The 26,184-nt window shown below is 32.7% G+C and overlaps 1 protein-coding gene across 2 annotated transcripts; it reads left to right on the top strand.

Moving 5' to 3' along the window:
* The first annotated feature begins 257 nt into the window (after window positions 1-257).
* Window positions 258-25,918, top strand: LOC119638612. Of its 2 annotated transcripts, none has more exons than XM_038035478.1 (6): window positions 258-369; window positions 21,577-21,797; window positions 21,903-22,051; window positions 22,110-22,340; window positions 25,498-25,775; window positions 25,839-25,918. In XM_038035478.1, exons 1-6 carry the CDS (start codon window positions 294-296, stop codon window positions 25,904-25,906), a joined length of 1,023 nt encoding a protein of 340 aa, XP_037891406.1. In that variant the 5' UTR covers window positions 258-293; the 3' UTR covers window positions 25,907-25,918. The 2 variants fall into 2 exon arrangements, with proteins under 2 accessions (XP_037891406.1, XP_037891408.1); XM_038035480.1 differs by lacking the exon at window positions 258-369 and adding an exon at window positions 6,766-6,859.
* Window positions 25,919-26,184: the final 266 nt, after the last annotated feature.

The raw sequence follows: 26,184 nt of genomic DNA, 5'->3' as shown, positions 1-26,184 counted from the left end.
ACCTTTCGCAAAATCAAGTACCTACTTATAGACATACTATAGCGACATGAATAAATGTCTGTCAGTGTACACCGAAATGTACTTGAATGTCTGTGCATAATAAATTTTTTATTTTTTTATTTTTTTATTTATATATTTTTTATAGAAACTTGTTTCTTATAATCAAACTAACTAATGCTACAATTGGCAAAATTTATTTTTTATTAAATAGAAAAACAGTTTCTTGAAATATCAACTTCTGAACGGACGCGTGATCTCATAAGTAAATTTAATTTCAATCAAATTCGATAATAATGCATTTAATTATTTATTTAAGTTATCTTATAAGTGGTTTACATTGGGCGAACGCCGCTATCAACGGTTCGAATGGTATGGATTTGTAAAATAGTGAGAAAGACATAAATGAAAATTCATTTTTTAATAAAAAACAAAATATATATATGTATATATATCTATATATAAATCTAATATCTGTTTAATGCTTACCAACTTAACTTGAATAAGCAAAAATAAAGTTTTTTATTTCGTGTGGTTGTGTTAGTAGAACTATATGCCCAGGTCATGCACGCGTAGCACTTTAAAAATTTGAAATGGATAGAGCGCTGACTTTGTAAAACTATTGCAAATTATTTCTTATATAATCACATCACCCCTGTATAGAAGACAACTGGCAAATACGTTTATGGTCTGCTAAAAGACGAATGGCAGACGAGCGGACTGCCAAACACATGGCAGTTCTAGCGGAAAGCACGAGATGAGGTGAAATCCGAGAAAATGATACAGACGGTAAATAGAGGGTTGAGAGTTAGGCTACCGACCGACAGACCGACGAACTGACGGACTGACAACATGGCTAAATGAGTACGCTCACAGATGGATGGACGGACAGAGAGACGACTGAGATATAACAGACGAACATCGGCGAAGTAAACGACACAAGAGACAGGGCGTGCTGAAGAACTCGCAAGACGATTGACACCCTGAAGGATTGACAAAACAAATGGACTGACAGTCATTGGACTTATGGGCAATGAGTTGTTAGTATGATGAACTGAAAGATGAGATCAAAGGAAGTGGCACAAATGGGCTGATTAAAGAGCATGACATTTAAACGAATTGTTGTATGGACTGATTTACTGGCAAAAGAACAACTGACTGATTAAAAAAAGGAATTGACAGAAGTTTGAGTACTCGGAAAAACGGGAAGATTAAAAAAGCGAATGGAAGATCTCCTGCATGACTTGACCGAAAGAAGAAAGAGAAATGTTAAAAGGACCGACGGATATTCATATGGAATTTGAGTAAACCAATTCAAGATTTCACTTTACCTGGTATAGCAAACCGAATTACAGCATGAGTTTATCAGTTTGTTATATCAAATGTATAAATAAGTCACTGCCGGTAAGGGTTTACAGTAAAGGTGAAGGTATTAAAAATTAAGGAGAAACTTGTCCCAATTAAGTCTGTATGTAACCCAATACTTACCTTATTGTGGCAAGAAGAAAACTTCGACTTTGCCTGTCAGCAAAGGTCTTCTTTCACGCAAAATATTTCAAATGTTACTTAGTTTGTAAAAAATTTTTTGCGCCATAACATAAGATAGATTATTTAATAATTTAATTAACCGCAGATGTTCACAAACATTGACTTTTTTTTTTTATCACAAGTTTGTTTTGTCTATTTCTTTGGCTTTCCGATTTTCGGTGGAAAAGTTGTCATAAAGTATTAAAAAACAATTTCCTTGTAAACCGTAAAGAATTCTGATGGTATAATAAATCACATGGCATGTTTGGAAAGAAGGAATATCACACACAACACACAAATAAACGAACTGACAGACAAGCAGACAAACGATCGTTCTCGCTTAAAGCATAGACCGAGAATAAGAGATAATGATAGCAAAAGGCAAAAAAAGAAGAAGAAGAAGAAAAAAAAAATGCACGGGTAAGTAAATTGAAGTTTAGCATTAGGAGGCAGACATATATTTCTATGTTTATGTTATGTATGTTTGTGCATCTCCGCCTGTCATTTTTGCGTGTCTGTCTTTTCATTCAGTTTCTTAGTTATAATTTACAGAAAATATTTTGGTTATAAATTAATAGATTAGATTTCACAGCCTTCAATTAATAGCGAGCCTCGTTTTGCTATAGCTATTTGAAAAGCATATAAATCCAGTCTACTCCAAATGATATCTGGTGACATGATTTTTCCTCTTTTTTTTTGTTTTTTTTTTGTTTTTTTTTTAATATATTTTAAAATTTTGCTTTTAATTGCAAAACTTTTAAGCGATCATAAACCTCAATACGTTAGATATTTTGACCTGATTCTTTCGCGGGTTATTAATTAGTTCTTGTGCATATTGAAAATATGCAGCGACTTATGCAAGCAAGCAAGAGAAAAACACATTAAAAAAAGGCCACCTGTCGACTATAACTTGAATGAGTTAAATAAGAAAATGCAAAAAAAAAAAAAATGAGACAAGTAAGAAAATTATATTCGGTTGCGACTGAATCTTTTATACCCATCACAGTTGAAGGATTGAAAAATGCGAATAACATAGGTTTGCATATTCCACAATGTTGCATGGGCGTGGCTAATCTTTTCTATTTTTGTACAATAATTTTATGAACATTTATATTATGCATCTGTTGTAGTTTGTGAGCAAAGAGTAAAAGACGCGGATAGCAAAGCTGTTCTCAATTTTGTTTGCATAGGCGTAGGAGCTTTGCTTGGGCCATTTTCAAATTCTTTTGCAATTTTGTAGGCGATATCTTCTTTTTTATGAACGAATATACAATACAGACATTACACAGTTGGATCGGCGGGCAAGCGGGAAGACGAACAGACGGACATGCTTAGGTGCATACCGGATTTGGAACTGGCCAAGAATGTTTATATTTTATGGAGTTCTTTAAGCTTGCTTTTCCCCTCTGGAAACCTACTGACTGAATTGCATTTTAATACACTCTAATATTGGGCATGCTTGGTCAATTTTCTCGAAGTTTTTAAGCATCGCCCATAGAATATACTTTCAAATTTTTGTAGATTTATTTGCTGCAGTTTATGCTTAGTAAGCAAAAAAAACAATTTTTAATATCTTTTGGAAAAAGGAGGCGTTCTCGGTTTACTTGGTACTGTAGGCGTGTCCATCGACCGATTTGGTTTATTTGTAATAGCAACCTGCATGCAAGAACTTACAATGTTTATAACAGACATTGCACAGACGGACAGACACGCAGATGGACCGATGGACATTCTTAAATCGATTCAGAATGTGATTCTAATCATAAGTTTATGTATATTCTTGGGGATCTCCGGAGCTTGCTTCTGAACGTCACAAACATATTGACAAAAAGAAAATATATCCCGTATTGTGCGGCGATGTGTGTAATAAATATGTTGAAACCATAACTGATAAGAACGCTTGATCATGAGTCTAAGCCTAAATATCGCTAACTAGAAACATTGCGTAGTTTTCTTTTATTTTTTTTAATAATATAACTAACTATCACTATGCACATGCGCACACATTCGTTGCACTTCTTAATACGAATGGCATCTATGCAGGCTAAAACTATGAAATTTTTATAACCAGTAGCGATTTTTCGCTTTGGCTTCCATAAAATCAATTAATTTCGTTGTTAATATAATTGAATGACTGGCGGCAACATTTTTACATTTTCTTCTTTAACAACAAAAAAAAATTTGGAATTTTTCCTCTTCTTATTTTTTAGGCTTTATTAACATTCTTTTTTTTTAATGATAGCGGATGCAAGAAGTTGTTTAGATGGCTTCATGGTGAAATGCAGCAGTGAAATTTATCTAGAGTTTTGTTAATTTAGATAAGTTATGTTTCTGCTCTTATCACTCATTAAAGTGGAAAATAACAGTTCGATAGACGATCGATAATAACTTCTTGGAGTCCTATATGGATTAGGTAGACCTACTTGAATGTATGTAAATGCAATTGTAATCGCTTTACCAGACATTTTCCTAGCGAATCGCTCCACGTATCGTTGTACAATACAATCAAAACAGAGGTTGATCATAAATGTGGTATTGGTTGCTTTTGAACAAATTAAAATTTTTATCGTCTACTCAAACTATTGTTAAGTGACAATTTTTAAATTTCAGTTGACGACATTTGAATTACAAATGCAAACGTCCTCGTCTGTTGCTCATAATACCGACTATCTGTTTGTGTGTTTTTATTTTTTTAGGTTAAGTAAATTTGTTTTGCTTATAATTTCCTTTTTTCTCTACCACTCTGTATCTTACTCGGGGTTCAGCAGCATGATGTAGGTATTCTTGCATTATATTTTAACGTTTTACGCTATTTCTCTGATAATATTAAGCTTTCAGCACAGTGCCCCGTTTTCGTCTAATCGCCCATTCGTTTACGCTTTGTCCAGGCATTTCTTGTTAAAATAGGCACGGTATCGCCAACTGACAGAATACTTAAAAAATTGCCTTTGTGGCCTCAGTTGGCATTTAAAACTTAAAGATACAAAGATAAGGAAAAACAAGATCAAGGTTATCATATAAAACAAAAATTGGTCTTAAAGTAAATATGTTTACTCACATGGAATATTCAAAACTTCAGTACAGTATCCAGCCCATATCATATGTTGCTCTAAATACATTCTACTTTTCTAATACATTCTTAAAGAAAAATGCGTGAAATGTCGCATTTCGATGCATAAATTTGGGTGTTGGTTTGCCAAGAGCGTGAATAAAGGTTAATTAGTAGTTATGTATACATAAATACACTAATTCGTATCACACGTTCAATATAAACAAGAACACGATCACTTTCAATACTAAGAAACAATACCACGTAATTATTCCTTTTTTCTTGCGATTGCGTATATAACCGATGCCTACGTATAACTATGTGTTCATATACTCATACATTTATATATTAATATAAGCAGATATTAATATATTGACGTATTCATATACTCACATATTCATAGATTTATATTCTTGTATTCATATATTAATATATTCGTATATTCAAACATTTGTAAGTACATATGTTTACTTAATCGTATGTTCATATATTCATATCCTAATCCGCTCTTATATTCACTTATTCGTATAGTCATATATTTGTATATACTTGTATTCATATAATTATATACTCGTTTATTCATACTTTCAAGTATTCATATGTTCCCTATATTCATATATCCATGTACTCATATATCCATATGTTCATAAACTCATATAATCATATTTTATATTTCAAATATTCATATTCATGTGTTCCTATATCCCTATAATCATATATGAACATCCAAAAAAAATTAAGATATTCACGATTACATGAAAATATGTGTCCATGTGTAAATGTACGAATATATATTTATATATATGGATATGTATGTATTATATATTCATATATTTATATATTCATATATTCATGCATTCATTCGTTGATATATTCACAGTTGCTTACATAAATATATATTTTTATATATTTACATGTGCACAAAATTATATATCAGTATATTCATAAATTCATAAAATCATATATTTTAATTTTTATATTTTCATATTTTATATTTGCAAATATTCATATATTCATTTATTTACATATTAATATGTTCGTATAGTTATATATTCACATAATGATATGTTCATATATTCATATATTTAAGTATTCATATACTCACGTGTTTCTATACCAATATATTCATATATCCGCATATTTGTATACATATGTAATCGTGCAAATGCTCATATGCTTGTATGTTCATATATGAATGTATGAGTACCTACTCCAAAAGTCATATGCTTAAATATTTACATATTCATGCAGTCCTGCATTAATGCTGATGTGTACATATTCATATATTTACATATGCACAAAATGATGTATTCATATATACATAAATGCATATAATCATATGTTCATATTTGTACACATTCATATTTTATATTTTCGCATATTCACATATTCACGTATTAACGTACTAATGTATTTATACATCCATACATTCATATATTTATATATATGTTCATATATTCGTAGATGCATATATTCAAATATTCATGTACTCTTATATTCAAGCGTTCATATATCCATATAATCACATTTTCATATAATCACGCATATATATATATATTGAATGAATATTTTTGAATATTCATATATTCATATGTTCATATATTTATGTATTTATAAATTCATGTATTAAAATATTCATATATTCATGCATTCATATATTCAAATATTCAAATCTACTCAGATATTCACACGTTGATATATTCATATATGCTTATATATAGATATATATGCTTGCACATATTCATACTTTTACACACGCATCTATTTATATATCCATGTATTCATATATTCACATTTTCGTACACTCATGTATATGCACATACCGTACATGCATGGAGGTGATAGATGACACAAGTCGCCTTAAGATGAAAAAATGCGCTTGTCTTCACACACATATTTCAACAAAACTATTAACGTGTTTTTGTTTTTAACTTTAAAATATTTGTAAAAGTTTTTCATTTTTCTAGATTTTTTCTAAAATTTTTTCCTTTTTTTTTTTTTTTATTTTTTTCCAAAATATTATCATAATACCGGCTGACATATATACATATATCTGTAGTGAAATATTTTTCTTAAATTGTTCATGAGACTTGCTATCAATTTCACAAGCATAACTGGTTACACTCGTGTTTGCTTGTTTACCGTAAGTGAATGAATAGTCGGGCATGCTAATAATGCATCTTTGTAAAGTTGGCGAAGTAAAGCGATGTGTCGTGATGCCAATCAGTTGATACGCGTGCTTCAATCACTGTTCCTCAATGATGTTACATCATCAGTTAAGTTTATGTGAGAAATTTTATTAAATTGTATGTAATCACTCAAACACATTAAGCCTCATCTCATTGTATTATGTTTAAGTGCAGGAAATGATGTGACTTTGTGAGACAAGAAAGAGTCTTAAAAAGAAAATGTTTTTCATTTTTGTTTATTTTTTATTTATTTATTTATTTATTTATTTATTTTTTTTTGATTATTACATTATAATTTAATGAATTTAACAGTTATTTAAAATTTTCATAAATTTTTCCATTGTTTAATTATAGTCGTTTTCGTCGTCGTCGAACTTAACGAGATTGCGTAATAAATCTGAATATATGTTAATAAACAAGTTTATTACATATATGAAAACATATGAAATTATAACAAACTATTAATAAATAGCAAATAATGTGTTGGAAATTGCAAGAAAAACCAGTTAAGGTGTTTACGAACAATCAGATGCATTCACTGATAAGCTATAAGAATGAAAAGACTTTGCTTCGCCTTTTACACTTTTAATTAGAATTAAACGTTACTGACCATAAACGCCCCTACTAAAGTAACTGAGCAGACTGATCGAATGTATCCTTACAAGTAACCAAAACACAATTAACATAAACAACTCAGTTTGGGATCAGATAAAAGTTCAACGTTGGAATGTTCAATGTAATCAATGTTTTGGACAACAAACATATAAATTTTAATATATTCAGATATGTAGGGAAGTAATCGAGCAGGCATTAAAGTTTGAAAATCAAGTAATAAAAGCACAGCGACCACAAAACGAATCTTAGATACCCTAACTTGAGATAAATCTATTCGAACTTTTTAGGTTACAGCCATCTATTATCTATTATCATGTGTAGCAGGCTTCATGTCAAATTTTATAGTGCCTTCTGTAGTCCTTTCTTCTTTCTCTTACGCAGCAATCTTTTCGATATCAAACTTTGTTTGATCAAATCAAACAAATAAAGAAATGAATTGACTTTCCTTCCCTTAAAGTCTTGTGAACTTAAAGTCGCAGAAAAACAGCCAGCTAACGAAAGGCATGGTTAGACAGATCTATCGAAATCTCTTGATAGTTAGTAGTACTATACAACTCATGAGATCAGCGTTAAATATTTGTGAAAATTACAAACCAAATAACAGATTAACATGCCTCGAATTTGCGATGACGTGTATGAGGAAAACCGAAATGTTAATAATGAAAATTTTTATGATCATCTTCTAATGAAGATTACGCAGAAAATTTATACGCATGTGAATCGCATACATTTTATTGCTAGCGGTGTGAAGAATTTATTTTTCCATAATGGACGGGTTCTTGAAAAATATATGGAAAATACTAAAAAAAAAAAAAAATATTTGGAAGGATGTTATAAATATGAACTTTGGCTATATAACTATATCCTTGACTTGTGAAAGGCTCCTTGATTATAACATGCTTGAAACTACAAGAGAGTTCATATTCATCCTCTAAGCCAATCGAGGAAGCATTTTGCCAAGGGCTTAAGCATAGAACATAGATAGTAACATATAACACTTTCCGGAGAGATTGGCAGAACATAAATCGATAGCTACCACGGAGAGCGATCCTTAATATCGTACTAGAGAAGAAAATAATTGAACGTTATGCGGCGACTGGTGTGGGGAAGACGTAGCGATTTCATAATTACAAGCGACAAAGTTAAAGTGATAACTTGGTTCTTGGAAGTGAACGAACACTTCCCGCGAGGTATTCTCCAAGATAATTGTTCTCTTTAGTAGGAGAAAAAAAATCCTTTGGAGATTTTTTAAAAGGAAGGACATTAATTCATTTTTCCCTTTCTAAAGTTTTTTTTACAGGGTACTACGTAAATACTTTTATGGCTTACGCCATTTTTGATGCTGAGCTTATTAAGTCTGGGCGAATGTAAATAATACCTTAGATTATAACGAAGATTATACAGCTCCATTTAGAATTATTTTCTGATTCGATTTAAACTGGTCTGTCCGTCTATCCTTCTGTCCACCTAATAACTATCTATCTGCATTTCTATGTTAAGTCACAGGTTAAAAATTTTCAAGACATTCTGACGACAGATTGATAAAGATAAGATCGGATCGCTTTTTTGAATTAATCCCATGTAACGTATTGTTTTGAAAGAACCGTTATATGAAAAGAAAAGAAATTTCCAAAATCTTTCCCTTCAAAAGCCTCTGCTTTGTATGGGAAAAGATTCCAATTTTTTATATTATAGTGAACAATGGTGCCTAATAGCAATTTGATATACAAATTTACTGTAACAAAATCAGAACGGATGAGTGTACGGACCCCATCCGTATAGGAATTCTCATGTCCTTTAAGCCTAGCTTTATATGGGAGAAAGGTTTGAATTTTAAAATATAAAATTGAAAAAACTGATTCATCCCAAGAATTAACTGAACCAAATTTGGACCCTGTGGACCTACTTTTTTTTAATTTCACCCCATATAAGGTTTCTCATGAAAAATAATAAACTTTTATAAGACAAAAAGCGTTAATTTGCAATATCTTACGGCGATGGAAATTTGATATAAAAATTAACTGTAGAAAGCTATGATCACATAGATCCACATTTTGCGATCTCCACACTTATGAAAGATAAGCTTTTATGGGGCGACAAAAAGTCGAATTCTAGTTTCTTATGACGGAAATAGTTGGAGAATGATAACATCTTTATTGATGAAATTCGATTTGTTGGATTTGGATTACGTCAGTTCACGTGTTTAACATCCTCTCGTAGAATGGCTTTTATGAAAAGTGAGCTTTTACTAGAAGAAACAAGATATAATATTATGTGTATTAGCAGGAGAATGAATGAATAATCTTATTAGGCGAAGTAATATGGACCTTGCTCGAACATAATGCTTTCACTCGTTTTTGACTTAAATTTCTAAAAACATTCTAAGACATATTCTTTAATAATTTGTGTATTTTTGTGTAACTTCCTGTAAAAACTTTTGAAAAAATTTTTCAAAATATGTTTTAAAATTTTTCAAAACATCTTCTTTTAGAATCTTTGAAATTTGAAATTATATAAAAATAAATATAAACATTATAGTGGAAAATGGACTCATCATTAAATATCCCATACCTGTAAACTTCGTTTAATGTATTAATTATTTATATAAGGACTTTTCAACATAAGGTATTGTAAGGCAAGTGGTCGAAAAACTGCTCCGATCCGCATAAGTTTTAATAGCGTGCATCCTTGGGCCAAAACATGCCGGTTCATCAAGTTCATCAAGACATCTCATAAATTGCGATCGGTAGGTTAAGTACAAAAAATAACACGGACCGAAGGACAGACATAATGTAAGATGGGTCTATGGCAAGTTTTTCTAGGTTTCACATATATCCGCACAAACGTACATATATAAAAGTGTATAGTAGATTTATATAAATACCTGTAAGGTAGTGAAGAAGACGAATATTTAATGGTGAGCCTTGGTCTACTGTAGTGTTTGTGCGATTTTGAAAAAAATATTTTCAAAATTTTTTAAATTTAAATGCATTATTGTATATGAAAAGTTTTTCAAGGACCTTTCTAATTTTGATAGGTCCCATCTACTGTAAGTAGCATAGTGTGTGTATTTCAGTTTTAGTTTTGTTTTTATTTTGATTATCTTACTTTATTTTTATTTTTGCGCATTAAACGATGAAACCGAAAACCCAAGTCTATACAACGGGAGTGAACACTTAACGCACAAAGTAAATGAAGTTATCTTTAAAATCGTTAAACACTTTTATATATATATATATATATATATATATATATATATATATGTGTAAGCGTACGTATGTATATGTATGTTTGTGTGTGTGTGTGCGTACAAAAGAAAAGAAGTTTAGTGTTAAGCAAATGCCAAGTGTTTCGAAAATTAAAGTTAAGATGTCATTGGCTTTTTAAAAAAGTTTAAGAAAAAACAAAAAAAAGAAGGTAAAAATGTAAAGAGTGAGTAGACACCAACAGTGTTAGTATATGTGATATGCATGCGAAACATCTTTGCGTTAGCGAAGCAAACAAAGCAAAGCTTCTGTGCCTCAGCCAACACACATTCAATAATAAGCAAGAATACCACGTAATAGAAATAAAGTTGTTGATTTTATTGTCCATGTATCATCAACGCGCATAAAAAGAGACAGAGCGGCAGGCGACAGGCAGGCCGGGAATAAGCAGCAAAGTAATTTACACGTTTTAGTTAAACACTTAATAAAAATTTAATGAACACTCAACTAAACACTTTTTTACTGATTTTGTAAGAAATAAATGTGTTAATTCTTAACGTTAGCCATTCCTTTTTCATGTCTCCTTCTTTGCGTTCCCTAAGCAAATTTAGCAAAAGACAAGCGAACGCAAGAGTTACTTACCTCATAATGTATTCTACAAAGTTTAATAAAATCGTCTAACATCATTAAATGAGCTTTAAAAAATCAGGCAAGGCAAGGCTCTTCTCTACATAACCTTAGCCTAAATTTATTGACCGCTTGCAGTAATGATCGCCGTTGCTTTGGTTTGGTTTATCTTGCAGAGTAGGGTGAGAGTGCGGTAAGTTTCTTGTTCCTATTAGGCATTTTTAAAGGTATGACTAAGGCCACACTGACGAATACGAATCGATATAATTATATTTCTTTTTATGTGTTTGGTCTTCATTTTTTTTTCAATCATTTCTCTCCTTTCGGTTACCTGCACATGCCGGTATATATCCGTCATTGTCCGCCCCTGCCTACAATTTCCGATCGTTATCCTCTCGCCAGCCCGTCCACCCATACCCTTGCTTGCTCATTCGCCTACGTCTGGCCCTCTATCCATCTGCCTAAATGTCAATATTTTTGTCTTCTGGCAACGGTTTGCTTCATGACAAAGTCAAAACGAATATCGACAAGGAGTCTCTTCATTCATTTGAATGAAGACTTTAACTTTCAATGGTCTTACTACCGCGAAGGCCTTAAGACATATCTGGTTGGTATCTCTGAATCTGAGAAATAGCAGCTGGTCAGAGATCACGCTAGCAGATCTGTGTTGATACTTATCGGAACAATTAATGAGTATTGCGAGTCCGGGGAATGTATGGTGATACTATTCGTCTATATGTTGTCTAAAGCACCAGGAAAGGCTTTATAAAATAGTTTCCCATGTAGTGGATGTCCGGAAGTACATCCTGGGAGCTGATAATAACCCATTGGAGACTTTTCATGCAAGCTAAGACCATGTCAAAATCATTAGGGCATTAAATATTTAAGGGAAGATGGACGGCGGGAAGCAGTGCATGATACCCGCATACTTTTCGGATCACCGGGAGCAATGAAACTCTTAAAAGGCAGAGCGTCGACGATTTACTTGCTACACTAACTTTCTATTAAAAAACCATATCCAACCGTAATCCACGCATAAATATACATTTTGCTTTCACCCTATCTGTCTGGCGCTGCATTGGCGCTTAAGCAACATCATGTGTACTCGTTTGCCTTTGTTGACCTGCATATGAAATAGCTGTGTTAAATGTTGCAAATCATATTGGATTGAATTGATTATTCGCAACTTCGACGGAAACATGGGCATTGCCCCACTAGTCTGGGAATTTAGAAAACTAAGCGTAAGCTAAACGTTTCACGAATTTCTTTAAGGAGACATATTACCTGATGTACAGTCGACACAACGGATTCAGGCATATTCCTAGGTATTCACGTAAAACGCTTAAACATATTCACGCTTTCGTTTGTCTGTCTGTCTGTCTGTCTGTCTATTTGCCGATCTGTCTTCCTTCCTTTATCTCTTTGCCTTTTTGTTGCGTCTTAGTTTCCTTATATATCCAATCATTTATTTTTTCATTCATCTACGCTTCCGCCTGTTATTTGTTCCTTTAAAGTCATTAAAGCTCTAATAGAAAGTAGATTATAAAGTAGATCTAAATGATGAAGATTTTCGATCGGGCCGAATTCTTTCGTTGCGAGAAGCTTATTATTACTACAATCTTTTATAGGACATAGCATATCGATGGGTGTCCAAGTTTCATGTTAACCCGTTTGTAATTATATTTTATTTTTCTTCACTTCATCTTAATCTCTTTTTAATATAATTTGATTTTCTTTATATTTTTTGATTATAATAAAAAATTTCGACATAATAACAGTCTTTGAAATGAATTTTTTTTTCAAAGTTTACTTAAAATATCGATAAATCAAGAATCATTGAAATAATCAACAATTTATGGTTACTTTCTAATATTTGCTGCCGGCGACAGGGAAAAAGGTGAAATAGAAGAAGAAAAAGAAAAATAAAAAGAAGAAGAATATGAAGAAATATTCTTTTGTCTTCTTTCACTTGATAGGAGAGGGAGAGAAAATTTTCTTCTAAAGAAAAGCAAAATTTAGCACACTCATCAATCTAGCTTTTACTAAAAAGATTTAGGATACATATGCTGTATAATAGATACGAACATATACATATATATATGTATATATATATATATATGCATGCTTATAAGAACAAATTGATATGTGTTACGATAAATTTGTACAAAAGCCTTTTGTTGTGTAAAGAATGTCTTTACATTGCGTTTAACTAAACTTTTCTTCTTTATTTTTTTTTTTTTAAAGCGGCTTTTATTTGCCACCAAAAACCACTGGCCAAGCAAGCACCGTGATGGGGAGGGAGGAAAGAGCACGAGTATATATCTATTGTGCGTAGGCTTGCCTAGAGTACAGAGTAACATGCAAAATAGCCATTTTTGCATTTTTGTTTCGGTTTTTTTTTTTTTATTTAGCAAATTTGTTTGTTTGTCTGTAAAAAGTTTTTTTTTTTAGTCTGTTTATCAATGTGATCTTTAACACCGGCCACTCTTGACCCTCATGGCTAGCCAGCCATACAAAACATGTGTTATTTTTGCTTCAAAATGTTCTTTTGCCGAATGTTGTTTTATCATTAATCACAAACATATTCTCACTATTACGTGTTCACAGTATGTGTGATTTATAATTACCTGTAGACGCAGTCTAACAAAAAAAAAAAAAAAAAAAAAAAAAAATTGTTTTAAATAAACTATGAAAAAAGCGCACACATTTTAAGTATTATCAACGCATCAAAGCATTCTCGCAGCTGGAACGGTAGCGATAGTATCTCGTTTCAAGGCTGGCAGATTTACATTAATGCGTTTATGCCTACGTTCTGCAGGATTTACTAGGATTTGAGCAACTTTTAAACACAAAAGGGTGTAAACTAATTATGTTATTTCGCTTGTAACATATATCAGCAAATTCTTAAAAAAGTTTTTAAGTTGAATTTTTCTTGTCTGTCTTTGCGTCCGTTTAGTTTTCGAATTCTCAGAGACACTTCTTACTTGTACCCTTAGAGTAGAAAGTTGAAATTTTCTTCACTTATGCTTCCAGATTTCATTCGAAAATAATTGAGAAAAATGCCTAAAGCAAGCCAAAAAGATTGTGTTCAATACTTGCTTCTCATGAATGAAAGCAAATGTAAAGCAAAAGATGTGCTGTGTAAAAAAGTTGAAAATTACATTTTATTGTAATGCGATAGCATTGCGGGACAAACTGTAAAAAGTAAAAATAATATTCGCATACTTGACTTTATTAAAAAATTCTTTGCTAGCTCTGATTTTCTAGCATGAAACGTGATTGAGACAACGCTTAGAAAGCGTAACGAAAACCAGTAAGAAAATTATGTAATCTCTCATATGCAACACTTTTATCCTGACAGAGATTGAAAAGAAAACAAAAATGAGATAAGTAAGAAAATTATATTCGGTTGCGATCGCATCTTTTATACCCATCACTGTTAACCTATATGAAAGATGAAGAAGAAAAAGGAAAAATATAAATTTGCCTACTCCATAATATTGGATGGGCGTGGCTGAGTTTGCCTAGAATAATTTTGTGGATGTGTTCACCGTGTATCGGTTGTAGTTTATGAGCGATGAGCAAACGATGATCGAAATTTTTGTTGCATAGGTGTGTGCTTTCATCAATTAGGGTCATTTTCAAACTCTTTTACAAATTTGTAGGCGAATGAAAGAATGTTCTCCATTGACAGTACACAGATGGCAGACGGACAGATGAACAGACAAACAGCTGGACGTGGTTAGGTTTATTCCGAATCTGTGCAAATATTTTTATATTTTATGGGCTTTTTGAGACGTTCTTCTGCGCATTATACAGATATTGAGAAAAAAATTTAATTTTCTTATACTATAATTAGTAAGTGTGGTCGAGTTTTCCCATATTCATATAGCTAGCTAAAACATCACCCATAGAATGTATGTTTATCTGCCGCAACTTATGAGTAATGACCAAAAAACCTTTTATAAAACAGAGCTGTTCTCAGTTTATGCGGTAGCATAGGCGTGTTCTTCGACCGATTTAGCGTATTTTCAATGTCAATCTGCGTGCAAGGCTATGCAATATTTCTGAAAAATTTGAAGACGATGGCTTCAATTTTGCGACCACGAGCATTTTTACAACAGATATTGCACAGACATAGAAGTGGACAGACGAACAGACGGAAAAGCTTACATTGATTTAGAATTTGATGCTGATCAAGAATACATATGTTTTGTGAAGTGTCTGATGCTTCTTTCTGGGCGTTGCAAATGTTTTCACAAAATGAATATACTCCTCCTTCTTCGGTGATGAGTGTAAAAGATAAATCTTCTGGCTGACTTTATCGGTTTTTATAGAATATATGTGAACATTTTTATCCTATGTCTAATGTAATTTGCGAGTAATGAGCAAAAAACTCATAAACTCGGAAAATGTTCTTAGTTTAATATGCATTGTAGGCGTGTCCTTTAACAGATGCGAGTCATTTGAAAATTTTTATTGCCGAATTTCAAGGCGAGATCTTTAACGGGAAAAAGTTTACCGCAGAAGCAACACAGAGGAGGAAAAGGACAGATGAACAGATGAACAGACGGACAGATGGACAAACGAAGAGTTACACGAAGAGTTCTGAATTTGATGTTGATGTCTTCATTTCTTTATTTATTACCTAAATGCCGCTACGGATAATATCATTACACGAATATAAAACTAATTGAAAATAACTTATAATATACAACATCAGTTTAAACAACAGTTGGATATACAACATATATGCTGATGCTTTCTGGGGTCTCTGAACTATCTTGCTGGATGTTGTTTTGTGGTAAAATGAATGAATTCTCCCATCATCCTTCCGTGCGGGGTAGAAAAACACAATTTTTCTTAAAATTATTTACGATTATGATAAGAAAAAATTGGAAAAACTTGGATTTTTTTTTTTTTTATCAATCGATTTTTCTATTAACCCCCGCTTAATTATACATAAAATTTCGTCTTGTGTCAATTCATTTGAGATGATGTCTCCTATGAGGAATGTCATTAAAGCAATTCGAACAAAAAGCATTTTATTTATTTATTTTTTTTTAATAAATCTACTCTTTCTGGCGGATATCGCTTCGAAACTTGCCAAAAGTTAACATTTTATGTAAAAATAAATCCAATGGATATTCGATAATAGCTGCGATTAGTAATTGTTAAAATTGTGTGTGCTTGTGTGTATTTGGAAAAGCTAGCCTGGAAGCGAAAAAAATGCCATGAAAATTGATAATTTATTGCGCAGATTATTCCAAGTGCTTTTCAACAAATAAAATCCAGCGTGAGATGATAGCATATTAGGCATCATTGTGCCACAAGTTGGAAAAAACGATTGCTTATGGTTTGAAAAAAAAAAAACAAAAAAAAAAAAACGATGCAACATTCTGTAAAGCCGCGAAAAAGACCTTCTTATGACAAATGAAATTTAGTGAGAAGCGACCTTAATATAAAAAAAACCACACATTTTCACATAGCCAAGCTATGAAAGTCTACTTAATCTGTCTATTCGACAAGTGCCTAAATCGAATGCTACTGCTTTCGATAATGAAACGTTAAGTTTGTGCAGATGCTTGCAACACCCAGGCGGACTTAAATTACATATAGCTTTTATTATGTAATATATTACAACCATCCGATGCTTGTCCATATACTTTTGCCTTTACGTTACAAGTCACTATTTTCGATCTGGAATTTCAGCAAAGTGCATATTTCGGCTGAAAGCATGAATTGAAACGGACTATATTTTTTCAATCACTCTTCATATAAAGACTTTTCGTAGGTCAGCTACCCACGGAATTCAGGTTTTTCCACTGCTTTACGAAAGGAAAAGTAGCGTCTCTAAAACGTCTATAATATGTAAACTAATGATAAGAATTTCATAAAATTTTGAAAGGTATTACTCTCTAGAAATCATATAAGTTGGTCAATTACGGCGACATTTATATGTCATCCTAAGAACTTATTCAGTGATATATTAGTTTGCGGAAAAAGAAATCCATTATTTTTTCGGTAGATGGCTGCACTGACAGATTTCTCGTAAATTATCGATCAAACAATTTCCGATACTGTACATTTACATACTGTACATTTCGCAGTAAAAAAAATTCTTTTGCTGTTTCTTGTTTGGTGCATTCAGTTGTGAGCTACAGCGTGTTAAAAATGGAAGTGAACAAAGAGAAAATTCGGTACATTTTACAGTTTTTCTTTGACAAAGACGAAAATGCAAGCCAGGCGGGTAAAATTGTGAATGGTGTTTATGGTTCCGTTCAGGAATTTTTGATGTTAAAGATGCACCTCGCATAGGTAGGCCGGTCGTCGAAAATGTCGATAAAATCGGAGAAATGATCGAAGTTGACCGGCATGTTAGCAGTCGTAACATCGCCCAGGAGCTAAAAATCGACCATAAAACAGTTTTAAACCATTTACACAAAGCTGGATTCAAAAAGAAGCTCGATGTTTGGGTGCCACACCAATTAACAGAAAAAAACATGATGGATCGAATTTCCATCTGCGAAGCCTTGGCCAAACGGAATGAGATAGACCCATTTCTTAAACGGATGGTGACTGGAGATGAGAAATGGATCACATACGATAACCCTGTGCGAAAACGGTCAAAGAGCGATGAAGCACTTCAAACGGCCAGGAAGGTTTTGCTATGCATTTGGTGGGACTGGAAGGGGATTATTTATTATGAGTTGCTTCCATATGGCCAAACGCTAAATTCTGATCTCTACTGTCAACAACTGAACCGTTTGAAGATAGCGAACGACCAGAAACGGCCAGAATTGGCCAACAGGAGATGTGTCGTGTTTCACCAGGACAATGCTAGGCCACAAACATCTACAGTGACTTGCCAGAAACTTCGGGAGCTTGGTTGGGAAGTTTTAATGCGTCCGCCATACAGTCCGGACTCGGCACCAAGCGATTATCATCTTTTTCTTGCATTGCAAAATTTCTTTAATGATAAAAAATTGGAATCTAGGGAGGATTGTGAAAATCGACTACTAGAGTTTTTTGCAAATAGAGACCAGGACTTCTATGAGAGAGGCATTTTGAAGTTACCTTTAAAATGGCAACAAATCGTACAACAAAACGGTGCATATTTGACCCAAATCGGACAATCCGAAGCATGTTAAATAAAGTCCTGAAGTTCATATAAAAATAATGGATTTCTTTTTCCCCAAACTAATATTATATTGACACTCCAAATGAATGTAAACAAGAAAATTATATTCGGTCTAGAGAGAATCTTTTATACCTATCACCATTATCCTGAAAAAGGCAAAAAATTTTCATGCTGTATAATAGTGAGTGGGCGCGGCTGATTTATTTCTATTTTCAAGATAAACGCTTTAGCCGCATTGGCGTTTGGGCGTTGTAGGTATGTCCTCCGAAAATTTCTACGCGACATCTTAATTTTCGTGAACGGGGGTACGTGTACCACAAATACTACACAGGCAAATGAACAGACGAACGGGGGGACATGTTCAGATGCATTCCAAATTTCACACTTGTCAAGCATTTATTTACTTTATGGGGTTTTTGAGGCTTGTTTCTTCGCCTTATAAAGGTATTGCAAAAAAAAAAAAATTTAATGTTAATACAATATAGCATTGGATAGGCGTGGTCAATTTTTCATCTTATAGAATGCGTGTTAGAATTTTTGTGCACTTATTTACTATAGTTTATGAGCAATGAGCAAAAAACCAATTTCTCATTCCTTTTCAATAACAGAGGTGTCCTCAGCTTATTTGGAGCTGTGGGCGTGGCCTCGAAAAATTGCGACCATTCTTAATGCAAACGTACGTGTAGGAACTTTCAATGTTTTTACTTAATTTGAAGTCGATAGCAGTTAGGATAACGTTGATAACAGACATTACACAGATAGTCATACGCACATACGCATATGTTCGATTTAGAATTTGATGCGGACAAACAATATATATAGCTTGTAAAGTCTCTGAGTTTTCCGTCTGTGCTTTGCAAATGTTTTGATGAAAAGAATATACTCCTCCCTCTTCGGCTATGGGTGTAAAAGTTAAACTTCTTCGGGGAGTGGCTGATTTTATCGATTTTTATAGAATATATTTGGAAATTTTTATGCTGTGTAGGTGTAAAAACATGTAAGTAATGGGAGCATTCTTTGAAATTTCTCCCATATCAATATTCTTATAAATCTGCATAAAATCTAATATTTAGTTTTGCACATGCGGTAAAAATTAGTTCACAATAAATTTGTCTGTATTTCCTAATGAAGGATAATTTTCATTATTCTATGGTAAAAACTAGTCCAGAATAATAATTTATTGTACAAAGTTTGAACCATACATTGTAAGTGTGTAAGTTCGCCCGAAGTCCGATTAAGAAGCTTACCTTCGTTAACAAGGAAAATGGCGCGAGTGAATCATGTTTACTATCGTAAGGACTAAGATAATGAATCCTGCACTGAAACTGTTCCTTACGGATGAATATGATAATATGCTCTAACCTCTACGGTTTCATATGCAGATTCTATACAAACAAATGGACGCCTTCAAATTGTCATCTCTTAGGATTTCTTAATCAAATCCCTATTAGACAATTGATTGCTATAGTTTAGTTTAGCCTCTCTTTCTCCTAGCTTAAGAAGTTAAAGGTAGTCCGCCCTCCTAGTACGGATGGTCACGGATCAACACGAAAGAAGAGAGAAAAAGTTTTCTCATTCCTTCCAGATGTACGTTCCACACGCATGACTTTACCAAAAGATCGGTTAATAATCATTCAAACATTACGTAGGAACATTTAAAAGTGTATCAAACTGCTCTGTGGGCAACCAAGCAAAAATTCATTAAAACATAAATTTAATATGCGGAAAATAAATAGATTTAAAACAAAATTTATGCTTTATTTTCCTTAAGCAATTGAATTCAATATTTTACATGTAACCCATTAAGCGGCAAGTTCAATAGCAATAGCCATCTAAAATAGCGATATATGTCTATGGACCGTAAAATTAAGTTTTACTACTTGTAAAATAACTGTACACGCATACTATGTATGTAAGGTATATTACTTCATTCATTTGCATACGCACGCACGCAAAACATTAACGCATTTGAAAGGAAATAAAATTTTTCTTCATATTTATCAAGTTTTTTGCTTAAGTCTTTTGAAATTCTTGCATTAGTTTTAATCGTTGCATTATTATCTGAAAATTTTTCATATATCTTGCTATTATTAATTTACTGCATAAGTTAACTAATTAATTTAATTGGCTAATTTCTGAAAGGCTTAATATTTTTTAGACTTTATTTTATTTATGAAATTATTAATGAATTTGTTTTTTTTTTTTTAAATCTACATAGAATTAATAATTTTAGTTGTTGTTAAGCTTGTTGCTATTGCGTTCTTTTCTTTTTTTTTTTTTTAAATTGATTCTTAGTTATAAACAAACATACATTCATACACTATATATATATATATATATATATATGAATGTATAACCTTAAGCTTCAAGGCAACACAATTTTGTTGTTTATTTTATTAGTTTTTCCCTCGAAAAATAATACAGACATACATATACATATACAAAGCCATGTACAGACAAATTCATACGTTTAGGTAAACTGTATGAGAGTGTGTGAGAACGTGACTCTTTACCATAAAAGAAAATAACGTAATATTGCATAATTTCTACAAATTGCCACATGTTAGCGTATGATGATGATTGTTGTTGCTGTTTTTGTTGTTTGCAATGGTGTTATTGCGAATGCTGTTACTGCTGCCGCAGCAGCGTGCAGCTGCTGCCATAGTGGTTTTCTTTCTCTTTGTTTTTCTTATGGTTAAACAAATGATAAACAAATCACTGTTGCATTTCGTTTTTTTTTTCTTTTTTTTTTTTCCAACCATGGGAAATGGGAAATCTTTGTTTGTATTGTTGTTGTTGTTGTTGTCATCGTCTGTTTTGTTTTTGTTGTTTTTGTTACGTCTAACAGCAAAAAAAAAAAAAATTCTTTGGAAATTCTTTTTCAGTTTTCGAGTGGTGGGTGTTACTGCGATTTCCACCTAACATGACTACCTTTTCATACCAGACAACAGTTTGAATAATATTTACATGTGATTAGAAATAGATGTACACAACAAAAAAAACTACAACAACAATAATAATAATAATAATAATAGAGAGAATTTTTCAAGTCAATGATGTATAAGTTTGTGCGTGTGTTAGCTTATAAATACGTACATATATGGTGATATGTAAATATTGTTGTGTTTAAAGTTAATTTAAGAATATATATATATATATATTTTTTTTTTTGTTTTTTCAATTATTTTATTGTGTTTTTTTTCTTCTTTTCCCCCCTGTCATTAGTAAATAATTATTCAACGCAAATTAACTGTAAAAAGAATTACATTAAAGTTGAACTTAATTTAAACGATTCCATCAGCAATGCAGACATCTATTTAGAGAACTTGAAGGATTATCCCGTAAAAGATTGTCAAGCTATTAAGGAAGGCAATCGAAGAAGTTTTCAGTTCAATTTAAAAGATTTCCATCAATGCGGTCTCACAAAATCCAAAAACTTATGGACCGTAAGTATAAAAAAATAAATAATTTCTAAAGATTTTTTTTCTTCTTATTATTGTTTTTGTATAGAAATTAAAAAAAAATAAAAATTTTTTCTTTAAATTATTTAGGGTCTCACTACTTATTCCCATAGGATTGTTTTGGATTATTTAAACAATACTCAGGAATTTGTTTATTTAAATTGCACTTATAAATCTTTGCCGAAGAAACATCATATAATTAAACGTGATTTGCTACCGGAAGGTTTCGTAGAGGATGAGTTCGTACTTATTTAGCGGCGGGATTTTTTTTCCATTTTCAATTTTTTTGCTTTTTAGAGATTTTGAATTAACGGACACTTTAGTGCAACAGGCCCCGGAACCGGAAGTTCTAATGCAAATTAAACAAAACAATGAAATAGTGACAGGAAATTTGACTATAGTCTCTGGCACTCCTTTGCTCATGGAAATTAAGCTAAATGAAGAATCCGCCAAAATTTATGGTTTAAAAGCGAATTTTTTAGAAGTTGGCAACACGCTAGAATTGAATGAAACCATTCTATTTAATGGGTGAGTCGTGCAATAAAATAATATAATAGCAAGGGGCTTACCCCTTATATTAAAAAAAAAAAAAAAAAAAAACATTCCGATCCGCAAAATATTTTCTTAAATATGCACAGGTCAAATGGTGATTATAATCAGTTGGTTTAGCTGTCTATATGCAAGATTTGTATCAGCTTTTTGATCAATACCAGCTATCTGCTATCAGCTGTACGGGTGTTATTGTCAATTGCGGGCACCTTCTATGAGATTAACGCTTTCATAGAGTTTCCCCTTAAGTGTAATTCATAAAAATTGGAATCAGAGATCATCTCTTGTAGGTGTTAGTTTTTGATCAAAGTGATACCTTGAAATGATCGAATGAAGTACGCGCCATGCATTGTTTTCATGAAATCTGTAGAATTCAGTCAAGAGTATGTTCAATGATTAACTAACTGATCTCACTCTTGAAGACATGAAGACAATTTTTGCTACCATCTTCCAGCTAGATCCAAGAGGAGTTAATTGTTAATCCTCTCGATATTCAAACAGAGATTGAATGACAATAGGTGCTTGCCTATATTCTGATTATTTTTGCACTTGAAAAAGGCATTTATTAAGAAAAATTCGTATAACATATATTAGTCAAAATATTTTCTTTTATTTTGCACAACTTTTTTCTATTTTTCTGGCGATACGACGATACCGTGTCGAAAAAATGATATTTTTTGCCAGCATTTCTTCAGCATTTTGAAATTGCGTGCCAGCCAAGCAATGCTGCATCGATCTGAACAAGTGCTAAAGAGAAAAATATATATCTGGCGAGGAAGCTGGGTGCAGCAGAACTTTCTATTCGTATTGCAACAGTGTATCTTTAACAAGTCTTGCAACGTGTGACCAAGCATTGTCATACAAGAGAATGACTTTGCCTTTGTTAACCGCTATTGCTCGTTTTTTTTGCAATACATCGTTCAATATATGCAACTGATGTTGATAGACGTCTGTAGTCACAGTTTCATTCGGTTTTAGCAGCTCGCAATTTACTACACCTTCCTGATCCCACCATATGCACAGCAAATGAATATTCTGCTTCGTTGTTGATGTGGATAGCTCTCCTGGACTAACCTATGATTTTTTGCATTTCGGATTGTCACAGTGGATCCACTTTTCATCTCCAGCTACATCTGTTTTTTGCCTGGCAAGTAATGGAACCGCAATGTTGAAATGGTTCGAAATGGCTTTTGCAGTCAATTCGTATGGTAACCATTTTCCTTTTATTTGGATCTTTCTCAAGCCATGTAAACGTGTAGAAACAATTGATTTATCAATTGCTAAACTGTCGAAAAGTTTTTTGAGATTGTTGAGCTGGGTTTTCGTCCAATAAGTACTGCGTTTTTTTGTCTTGGAACTTTTTCCATACTCCAGGCCAGTCTTTATCATTGACGTCAATATCAGCACTGAGACTGACTGTTGAGAGCAAAACCGACAAGTGGGATATGATAAAGCAGCATTACCGTAAGCTCTTAAAAGTGTTTGATGGGCTTTGGTAATAGATTTCTTTAAATCAAGCAACAAGAGTAATGAATGTCGAAAATGTAATTTGAGCGTTCCATGATTACCGTCTGTATACACTGAAGAACGCACTTATATTAACTAAATGGAAACTGTTATTTTACATAGAGGAAGGTCAAAATTATTGAACCGTTAACCGTTGCGTACGTTAATACATCACCACTGCTCAAAATACATGCAAGCACTTAACGACTCAGGCAAATAATTAGCTTAAAATATTGTAATATGATCGATTAGAATCAAATGAGATGCGATTTGTCTCCTTTAGACACTCGTTTAAAAAATTATGAAGGCGCGCTAGGGTTTTTTAATAAAGCTGCTACTTATACCGACGTTGAAATGCTTGAATGTCAAGTCATTGTCGCCATATTTTATAAGTTTTGAATGGGAACGTGCTCAGCCAATCATAAGCTTTATATGATGCTATCAACGATTTTACTCACATATCTATGACATATATGCAAATTCGATATCTCGGAGCATTTGAAGCAACAAATATAATAGTGTGTGTGTAGTTTACATAAATTCTTATTGTACGAGGTTTACATAAACTACTTGTAATTATATCTTAGACAGTTTGTGATAAGGGTAGCAATTAGATAGTAAATGTTCAGTGTGCTTCGCTTTAGTTTACTTCACAGTAAAGTAAGCAAACTACAATGCCCTTTGATGGCGACTGGAAAAACTCTTATTCCATGTCCGTGCGCGTCTTAGACAACTGTCATAAGGTTTACTTTTGATTGGCATTGTGCTGTAATAAGGGTAGGAGTAGGAATTTGATAGTAAGTGTTCAGTGTGCTTTGCTATGGTTTACTCTACAGTAAAATAAGCAAACTACAATGCCCTTTGATGGCGACTGGAAAAACGCTTATTCCATGTGCGTGTGTGACTTAGACAGCTTGTGATAGTAAATTATCATATGGTCTACTTTTGATTGGTGTTGTGCTGCAATAAGGGTAAGGATAGCAATGTGATAGCAAGTGCCCAGTGTGCTTCGCTATGGTTTACTCTACAGAAAAGTAAGCAAACTACAATGCCCTTTGATTATGACTGGAAAAATTCTTATTCCATGTCCGTGTGTGACTTAGACAGCTTGTGATAGTAAATTGTCATAAGGTCTACTTTTGATTGGCGGTAATGCGGCGATAAGGGTAAGGGTAGCAATTTGATAGTAAGTGTTCAGTGTGCTTTGCTATGGTTTACTCTACAGAAAAGTAAACAAACTAAAATGCCCTTGATTATGACTGGAAAAATTCTTATTCCATGTCCGTGTGCTACTTAGACAGCTTGTGATAGTAAATTGTCATAAGGTCTACTTTTGATTGGCGGTAATGCGGCAATAAGGGTAAGGGTAGCAATTTGATAATAAGTGTTCAGTGTGCTTTGCTATGGTTTACTCTACAGTAAAGTAAGCAAACTACAATGCCCTTTGATTATGACTGGAAAAATTCTTATTCCATGTCCGTGTGTGCATTTCCTAGCTTGCTTTAGAACGTTGCCTAAATGAATGAAATTAACTTTTCATAACTGAAACTTACAGCAAGGCAAAGAAGATTTTTTAATAATAGAATCGCTTTTTGATTAGTAATTATGCATAAAAAAATCCTTCTTTCAGCTGTACAGTTGATCCATATTTGTTCGATAATTTTAATTTAACTGAAAATGAGTATTTACTGGCGAAATTTCGTGCCTTCAAATTTCCCGATTCATCTTATGTACAATTTCGAGCCAACGTACAAATATGCCTGAATAAATGTCAACCGACTCAATGTTCCAACGGGCAGACGGCTTATGGACGTCGCAGAAGACGTGAACTGAGACGACAAGCATATGAAATATCTTTAAATACTTTATTACAAGTAAAAGACCGAACGGATAATGATGATAATAAAGGTTAGTTTTGAATTCGTAAATGAAATTTATAGCTGAAGTAACAGTGATTTTCTCTACTTTCAGCCATACATGAGGAGCTACAGAAGCATCTGAAAGACTTAAGAGTTAAAAATTTATTCTTAAAACATTGAAAGCGAATTTTTTTAAAAATCCCAAGAAATGTGAAAAAATTATGAAATGGAATAAAAATGTAATAAACTGTTTTCGTTATCCATAAAATTAAATCTTAAACTAACCAGCATTACATATATGTGCTTGACTTTGGGTGGATCTATGTAATCTATAAGCTTTTACTATTGTGGAAAGGTTTCGAATTCTTATCATCTTTAGCAAGTAAATGGGATTCACAAAGGTTCGTTTTTGTCATTGAAAGATTCGGAAGACAACATTCCGATTACTCTTACACCTT

This window comes from Glossina fuscipes, unplaced genomic scaffold, assembly GCF_014805625.2.
Source record: "Glossina fuscipes isolate IAEA_lab_2018 unplaced genomic scaffold, Yale_Gfus_2 91, whole genome shotgun sequence".
Lineage (NCBI taxonomy): Eukaryota > Metazoa > Arthropoda > Insecta > Diptera > Glossinidae > Glossina > Glossina fuscipes.
The sequence above is the reverse complement of the archived record's forward strand: the minus strand, read 5'-3'. Positions and strand labels throughout refer to the sequence as shown.

Coding starts and splice junctions, on each gene's coding strand:
- LOC119638612 (XM_038035478.1), top strand. CDS start 294: ATGCATTTAATTATTTATTTAAGTTATCTTATAAGTGGTTTACATTGG. Junction 22,341..25,497: donor GAAACCATTCTATTTAATGG/GTGAGTCGTGCA, acceptor TCCTTCTTTCAG/CTGTACAGTTGATCCATATT. Junction 25,776..25,838: donor GGATAATGATGATAATAAAG/GTTAGTTTTGAA, acceptor CTCTACTTTCAG/CCATACATGAGGAGCTACAG.